Source organism: Petromyzon marinus, chromosome 5, assembly GCF_048934315.1.
Source record: "Petromyzon marinus isolate PM22_M1 ecotype Great Lakes invasive population chromosome 5, UKy_Petmar_22M1.pri1.0, whole genome shotgun sequence".
NCBI lineage: Eukaryota > Metazoa > Chordata > Hyperoartia > Petromyzontiformes > Petromyzontidae > Petromyzon > Petromyzon marinus.
In genome coordinates, this window is record NC_133671.1 from 14,374,251 (window position 1) to 14,382,965 (window position 8,715).

An 8,715-nucleotide genomic window follows, 5' to 3' on the forward strand; every position below is an offset into this window, starting at 1 on the left:
TCACCACGGCGCTTTGTGCCAGGCTAGGTGCACGTTGAGGCCACGTGAAGTGTCAAGAGGTCACGGGACAGAACCAGCAGGTGCCATGTGTCGACTGACCGAGATGAGTGGCCGACGATGCACCACCTGTGCCCCCTACTGTGCCAACATACACACATTCCGGATTATAAGTCGCACTGGAACGTACAAGTTATATATAAAGCAGATAATACGTCGACCTTATAATATGTATATTTTATTGAGGGACTGTGTGTTTACCCTGGTGTGGTGTGGGGCCAGCTTATAATTTTTTTTGCCGCCTTGCCCAAGCTTGATAAATCGGACTTATAAAATTAATGAAGGAATAATTTATTAACATTTTATTACTTGCTTACTTTTATTTCTCTCTATTGTGCACTCCTATCGTGTTTTTGTGATTGTTTGTTGTGACTTGTCGACCCGCCCGTAATTGGCATCTGTAAACAAACAAAAAAGAGCTTCATATCTCTTCGGATTCCTCCTGCAGTCTAAATAAAGATTCTGATTCTGATATTTTACACAGCCCACCAGCCCCACGGCTTTCTGGAAGCATCTAACAAACTTGTGTCCGATAGCAACAAAGTTATACAATTATTTCACATACGAAAGGCGTTTCGGGGTAACTTGACCATATTTCACCACACTGGTCAGAGCCCGGTTGGTATATGAGTATGCACGTTGGAGTGATGCTGTTGCCCAGCAATGTACTCTTCTGCACTGCCTTCTGCTGACAATGTTATAACTTCCATGTTTTGATAAGCCCTCCTGCCCTCCGCAGGGGTCCTAGGGAGGGCTTCTCAGCGCTTTGCACATCGCCCCCACTGATGCCCTCTGCCCCCCCCCCCCCCCCATGTGTGCAGGTACTACTGACTCTACTGTCTGTATGGTGTGTAGGCATAAATGTATTTTGTGTAGGCATATATGCCTGTAGGCGACAATTTTTTTAAACCTGTTGGATGAACTTTTTACCCCCATATCTGGGGGGGGGGTTCACTTTGGGCTCCTTCAGCACATAATGGTCACCCACCCAAGCACTGTCCAGGCTCAAGTCCTGCTTGCCTTGCACAATCAGACGAGGTGTGCTCGCAATTCGAATGGTTTTTAGCCATGGCGTTCATATAACAAGACCCGAGGGCAGAAGATCCACTCACTGGCTTACGCGAAGCTTATGGGTGCAACCTTAAACCGCATCCACTGCACACACCATGGCAGCTGATTGCGGATACCTGATGCAGAGATGGAAATTAAAAAAAAAACTCTCTCCTGTCAGTGCACGGCGACTGTGATCCTCCAGAATAGACCCTCCTGGACGTCTGTGAGGAAGAGCTTTATAGCTCATCGGATTCCTCCAGTATAAATGCATATTCTGATTCTGAACGACTCAATTGCCTGATTCACAAATACCATTGAGGCATCGTCACAGTGATATCGATCGTCACAGTGATATCGATCGTCACAGTGATATCGATCGTCACAGTGATATCGATCGTCACAGTGATATCGATCCACTCCGCTGCTTCCGAGGCAATTATCTGACTCAACTACCTCAATGTAAAATGATAGTTGTTGTTGTTGTTGTTTTTCTTGTTCTACATCAACATCAGCAAATACGAAGACGAATAAGACGAACTCAAATTGAAGTGCCCACCTGGGAAACAAACGCGGCAAACGGCGCTATGCTTGGTGCATTAGGAGGAGCGTTTAAGCAGCCAATTAATGTGTTCGCCACGTCATCATTTGTGATCGTTTATATTGAAGGCTGTCGATTTGTGCGGTCGTCGCGATTATAATAAAACGGCTCTGTGTCGCTTGCTAATTTGTGCAACCAATTATGGAAATCAATTCCAAGACATTGCACCGTGACCACCCACGATCCCCGAATCCCGCAATGGGCACCCGCGTGTTTATTCAATTCCTTGCGCCTCGTTTCGCAAAGCGAGATTAATTAATTCATTATATGAGTAGTAAATTAACGGGACGGGTCGTTTAATTAAGCGCGATGCTAGGTTCATCACTAATTGCTCTAACGACTCACGCTGTGCGTTTAATGGCCACCGGTGGGACTATCGACCATCTGAATGGCTCGCTTTCAGAAGCTCAGCTCTCTCTCTCCCCTTATATATGCACACACAGTATAAGACGCGTTCCTCATGAAGAGACCTGAACCGTTCAACATCATTGGCCTCGGTCAATTCCACCATTGGATGAAGTCTTCCCCGAAGCAGCCGCCGTCTCTCACGATCCTCCTGCGATGTAACAATCCACCTAACACCCCCCCCCACCCCGCCAAACTCTCTCGCTCCAGCTGACTTCATCGCTCCATCTTCTTCTCGGACACGCTCCGTCTCGTTCCCTTCGCTGCCAATTTGCAGCAATGATCACCAAGCAGCTCTTCGCGCCGCTGAACTCCGCCGGGCACGTCTTCTTGCTGCTTTTCCACGTTGCGGTCGCGACCTCGGCCACCGTTCTCAACGCCTTGGGCATAGCGGCTCTGATGAAAGCGCGGCTTCCACTCAAACAGAACCGTTTCGTGTACGTGCTCAGCACGTGCACGAGCGACCTTTGCTGCGGCGTGTCCTGGTTCTACGCCGGCATCTTCGACGTCGACGACGCGTCGGGCAAACTCGACACGTGCTTCATCCAGCCGTCGTTCGTCGGCGTCTCTTGCATGTGCGTGCTCTTCTCCCAACTCGACCGCTACTACGCGATCAAGTCGCCCTTCAGCTACGTGCAAAGGGTGACCTGGCGCAAGACGCTCGCCGCCGTATCGCTGTGTTGGCTCTTGCCCGTCCTGCCCATCGTGTTGATCAACGTCGGGCCCAAGAGCTCATCCACCACCTACCAAGTCATCTCGACCCTGCTGACCAACATGGCCATGTTCGTGATCATGGGCGCCATGAACGTAAAGCTATGCCTGATCGCCAGAAGCCACGCCAAGCGCGCGAGCAGACAGCCCAACGAACGAGACACGGGCGCCCGGAGCTCGTATTCGGTCATCATAGTGGCCATGGTGGATATGGTACTGTGGAGCCCATCGTACATCTATTTGGTGGTGTGCTTGCTGTTCAATCTCTGCCCGCGTTTCCCCAACTACGGCCTCAACCCGATCACCATCCTCCGGACTCTCACATCCATCACCACGCCAGCTATCAACATCGCCTGCAGCAACGCGCTAAGAACGTCCATCTCAAGTCTGCTACCGCGGTGGTGCAAAGCCAATGCTCGGTTAGACCACTGTCATCATCGATAGCATCATCATCATCACCAGCAGCGCCATCATCATCACCAGCGGCGCCATCATCATCACCAGCAGCACCATTATCATCACCATTAGCATCATCATCACCAGCAGCACTATCATCATCATCACCAGCGTCATCTTCACTGATACTTGCTGCCTAGGGGTTGGGGCGATGAGGAAGGTGCCTACTATAATTGCATCGTCCGTCTTGCAAAAATATCGGGTCATTTTTGTCTCTTATTTCCTGACACAATAAATACGAAATACATAAAAACTCAATTACCAAAGTTATAATATCAGCAGCTAAACAGTAGTACACATAACATGCTGTGTGCTTGTTTTCCACACAACACAACTTAAAAAAAGTAAGCCTAGGCCATCGCAACACAATACTGGATGCATACACCCATTCTTTACTTTCTCGTGTAACGATAACAGCGTGACAACGTTGCTACTGCAAAGTCGATGAGCAACTCATTGTGCGGAATTCGGTGTTCATCTGCATACAAAAAAATACGCGAGGTGCCACGATACGGCAATGACTACATCACCCGGGTACGCGCTCGCATCTCGTCTGGAATTGGATATGAGGCAGAGGAGGGGGGGGGGGTCTCGTTCCAATTCCTCGCACCGGGGCTCGTGTCAACCACGCGACGCCACTGGGTAATGAATAGAATCCAACTCGAACCTAAATGGATCATACCGAGTCTGATTGCGATTTGAGAAAACCGATCCACAAAACAGAAGGAGCGAAATTATGGCACGTTTGAGAAATGCCAGGTTCAAGATGTTGACTGATTCAGTTATTAACCTTAATGCTTCTTTGGTTCTTTCGATAAAGTCACGTAGAACGGGAATGAAATAATAAATTAATCAAATAAAATAACACAATAAAATTCTCACGACGTTTCGGCCACAACACAAGCGGCCTTCTTCAGGTGAAAGGAACAGACCCGTATGGAAGCTCTGTCGTCCCGACGGGTCTATTCCTTTCACCTGAAGAAGGCCGCTTGTGTTGTGGCCGAAACGTCGTGAGAATTTTATTGTGTTATTTTATTTTATTAATTTATTATTTCATTCTCATTCTACGTGACTTTACCGAAAGAACCAAAGAAGATGAATCCTTGCAGTCACGAAAGCTTTAAATCGAAATCTTAATGCTGTATAGATTGTGCTGTAAGCTGCTATTCACTATATGCGCTGGAATGGCGATTATGCAATCTTAACGTGCTCAGAATATTTTGTTTCGCTGTTGAAGCCACCCAGAGCTCTTACGATCAGTCAATTAAATAGATGCCTCGACTAAAAATTATAACCGACTACCTTTTGTAGTCAATTAATTGGGCCCCTTTAAAATGGTGGCTGCCCCGACAGTCTACCGTTTTGAAGGCGGGACCCACCCCCCCCCCCCCCCTGACTAGCCACGCTCAGTGTTTTGATGCGAATGCTAATGCCGACGGCGGCATCAACAAGTCCAGCTCATCGCTTCGTGTGCGGCGAAGCACGTGGGAGCAGAGGCAAACCCCCTCCCACCCCCCCCCGGCCTAACAATGATAGAAATCCCAAGTGTGATTTTCCGACTTGGGTTGCGTGCTTGAGGGTTTCTGCTCCTAAGCTCTTGCCATGCACGACTGCGGCGATCTTCGACATCCATGAAACAGAGATGCCCGCAGCAGTGCACTGTGAAAGTTCACGAGACGAAGGACCCAACGCTCTGCCAAATCCGGATTACAAACGGCTACAAGAACTCCGACAAAAATCGTGCCTGCGAATTTTGTGTTATCCGACGAGTCGAGTAATTGAAACCGATCATCAACGTGGTAATCGGTGACCTAAATATTTTGATAGCTCAGCTCCGAAGACAAGAGCCCCTTGTGTGTGTGTGTACTTATATTGTGTGTGTGCAATTATATTGCGCGTGTGTCGTGTGGCTTCCGTGTGTTTACGCAGGGTGGATGTGAATGAGAATGGACAATCTGCCATCGACGTCAGCCCACCGCACGTGTGACGAGCCCACGTGACCCGATTCCATTGTCGTGCTCCGAGCACGTGGTGGGACGGTTTGTTTATTGAGGTGACGTGTACATATGGCGTCGACTCTTGATTATTACGCTTGTAATGCAAAAATTCATTCGCGTGTGTTGCATGTTTTTGGTTCAGGTGACTCCTGCGAGCCACCAGGTGAACCTACGAATAACCACGATGTTCAACAGAAAATGTTTAACAGACAATGTTAAACGGGCGATGCAATCGTGAATGTTACAGTAAGTCCTCGTTTAAAGCGGTAGATGCGTTCCTTAGAGCGCTGCTTTGTACTCTTTGGTTCTTTCGGTAAAGTCATGTAGGTAAAAAAAATATATATCACGACGTTTCGATCGCAACACAAGCGGTCGTCCTCGGGCGGAAAAAAATAATCCAGCAGTGGAACTGCTGATTCAGCGATGCTTTGCTTTAAGCGAAAAACGCGTTCGGCGAAGATACATTTTCCCACAATTAATGCAACGATAAAGATCGGCGAGTTGCGATGCACGCACACACGGTGAGATTGCGGGACAAATAACTGAGGGTACGCCGCCACGTGACTGCGTCATTCCGCCGATTGCTCAGAAACTACGTGGTAGCAGGCCCGCTCTGCATTTTAACGGGCGCGTTCTGCGTTCTGTAAAAAAGTTATTCCCTAATGGCAGGACCGTCCTATAGCGAAGGCGCGTTGTGTGAACACGCGTTAAGCGAGCACTTACCGTATTTAGAATTTCGACAATGTATCAGTGGTATGGCGGTAGCGATTCCCGTGCCCCCTGTGATTTAACGACCAGTTCTAGTTTCATCGTAGCGAATTCGATACATTTTACATCGTAGTGATTGAGGCATATGAATTAAAAGACGTCAACATTTTCTTTACGTATCATTTTATTTTTTCAAGCGCCAATGACATAGTGGGGGGTCATGACAGGGAGGGCGAGAGAGGGCATGTAACAACAGAACGCGCGATTGGCATCTTGAGTCCACTACACCCTCGTGATTAGGGAACGGACGAGAGCCACTGGGCCCACTGCCCTACCATGGCAGGAGCAATGACCGGGGTGGGGGGGGGACATGAAACACGTCGATTCTTACACGTGCGATTCGATACACGTGCCGTGGGTTAAAAACAAGGTACGTGTTACATTTCTAGCGGAGGTCGTTCAGTTTTTTTTAGATATACCCAGGAAAGTCTCACTGAGCTCCCAAGACTGTGGATGCTGTATCTGGAGATTGCTGAATGGGGGTGTTAGGGAAATTCAATTTAATTAAACATTTTATTTTAATTTTACCAGGTAAGGCCCACCTAGATATATAGCTCTTTTTCACAAGTGACCTGGCCACAATTTATATCTCAATGAAGCAGCACATGTTGAAATGTAGATCAGCCGAATACTATGAACGTGTGTTTCTCAATGCGGAAGGGAAAACCGGAGGACCAGGAGAAAAATCCACGCGACCACGGGGAGAACATGCAAACTACAAATATACAGCAGGCGTCAGGGTCGGGATCGAATCCACGACCTCCTGTACACTAGACGAGGTAGTTAACATTTCGCTACCTTGTCCACCGTGGCGAAATGTTAACAGGGCGAGTGAGTTCGCCTGTCTAACCACTTGTGGGGAGGGCATTCCGTAGTCTTGGCGCAGCGCATGGCTCGGCCACCCCAGGTACAGAGCCAAGTTCTTGGCACGTGGAGCAGATGCAAATCAGCGGATCGGAGACGTCGTGGCGGTCCGTGCAGGTGTATCAGTTGAATGTAAAATAGTGCAAAGCCGTAAACGGCCTTGTATGTTCGCAGCAATACTTTAAATTGTACCCTAAATTTAACTGGTAGCCAATGCAGAGATTTGATTACAGGATGACCCCCAACACTGACGCATCCCGACCACACCTCGTAACCCGACCGCTGCAACACCTGGCACGAAGCCTTGGTGGCTATGAATTCAAATGTTGTACTTGACCATCCTCAGCCATGCGTAGCTGCCGAGATTCCAATGAGATTGGAGATCGCGGATGCATTTTCGGTTAATTTCTAGCATGTAGAAGGGTCGCGATTTGAGTTGGGGGATGGGGTTGTGCAAGAAAGGCTTCACGTGATAGACAGGTAAATATAAAATTTGTAGTAAACTGCATAATAAGGGTTATTTTTTTTAAATATAATAGCTTTGCCAATAACGCATTGCACGGGAAAGCAAACGAATGAATATACAATCTTTTTTGTGCGTTGTTGTGCTATAAGTTGCATGTAGCATAATGTGTACTAAATAAATGATAACATTCAGTGACCTGGGTGAACATATTTTGTACAGCAGGACTGCAAGATGATGGATTCAAACTGATGTTTCGCAATACTTACATGCTATACTTGCCCCATCCGTATTGCTATTCAGCGAGATGCAGCCAGTCGTGCATCATGGTTAGGTTGCCATTCGTCAGTCTGGACAACAGGCCATCATCATCATCATACCCTCTTGGCACGTATCTTTCTCAAGCTCAATTACTTTTTAACGATAAATGTTAAGTCTCTACCTTGCATATTGCCCTCTGATCCACGTGTTCATCTTCCTCTCATTCGATGTAACTTTAAAGCGTTGCACCTCTCCACGCAAGGAGGTAAAACATTATGTGACGTGTTCTTGGGCCAACTGTGACGTGGAGAGGTGACGTGGCCTAACGGCAGCGCGTTCGCCACATAGCTCCAGTGGCCGCCCTGGTTAATGCTGCGGCTGTATTAACCGTAGAGATATGCGTCGTCTGCTTGACAGTGGACGTTAAAGATCCAGTAGTGTCATTGGCAAGAGTAGGCCGTTTTGTGTCCCGGCGTCATGGTTCAAACCTTCCAATAAAAAAAATACCAGCAAATTCTAGATTTGAAGATTTCGTGACTGCAAGGATTCATACTCTTTGGTTTTATTCGGTAAAGTCACGTAGGTAAAATAAAATAAAACAAAATAAAAGAAAACAATTAAATCACGACGTTTCGGAGGCAACACAAGTCTCCTTCTTCAGGTGGAACAGACACAGCAAACATCAGTGTCAAGTGGACAGCTCAGAGACCGGGTCTATATACAGGTCAAGTGTGGGGGGGGGGGGGGGAGGAGTCAGACCGGGATGTGGGTGGGGGGGGGCTGAGCCAAGCCGCCCCTTGTCACGACGCAGGGGGCTTGGAGGAGCGGAGGTGCCTCATGTGCGGCAACGGGTAAAACCCCTTTGTTATGTTGCCGGGGGTTGGAGGAAAGGGATGGCGCGCTGCAAGGGTGCAAGTACAGCTTCATTTTTTTTTATAAAGCATTAGAAATGGCTGTAAAATTATAAGGTAGCTAAAGTTTGACATACAACCGCTGAGAGATGGAAATGGCTGTACAATTAAAAGGCAGCTAACGTTTGATTTGATTTATAACATCTTTCCAGTGGTTTCTCAATTTGAAAC

The 8,715-nt window shown here is 47.8% G+C and overlaps 1 protein-coding gene across 1 annotated transcript; it reads left to right on the plus strand.

Moving 5' to 3' along the window:
* The first annotated feature begins 1,448 nt into the window (after window positions 1-1,448).
* Window positions 1,449-8,039, plus strand: LOC116939100 (uncharacterized). Its single transcript, XM_032947052.2, has 2 exons — window positions 1,449-3,243; window positions 5,210-8,039. Exons 1-2 carry the CDS (start codon window positions 2,393-2,395, stop codon window positions 5,265-5,267), a joined length of 909 nt encoding a protein of 302 aa, XP_032802943.2. The 5' UTR covers window positions 1,449-2,392; the 3' UTR covers window positions 5,268-8,039.
* Window positions 8,040-8,715: the final 676 nt, after the last annotated feature.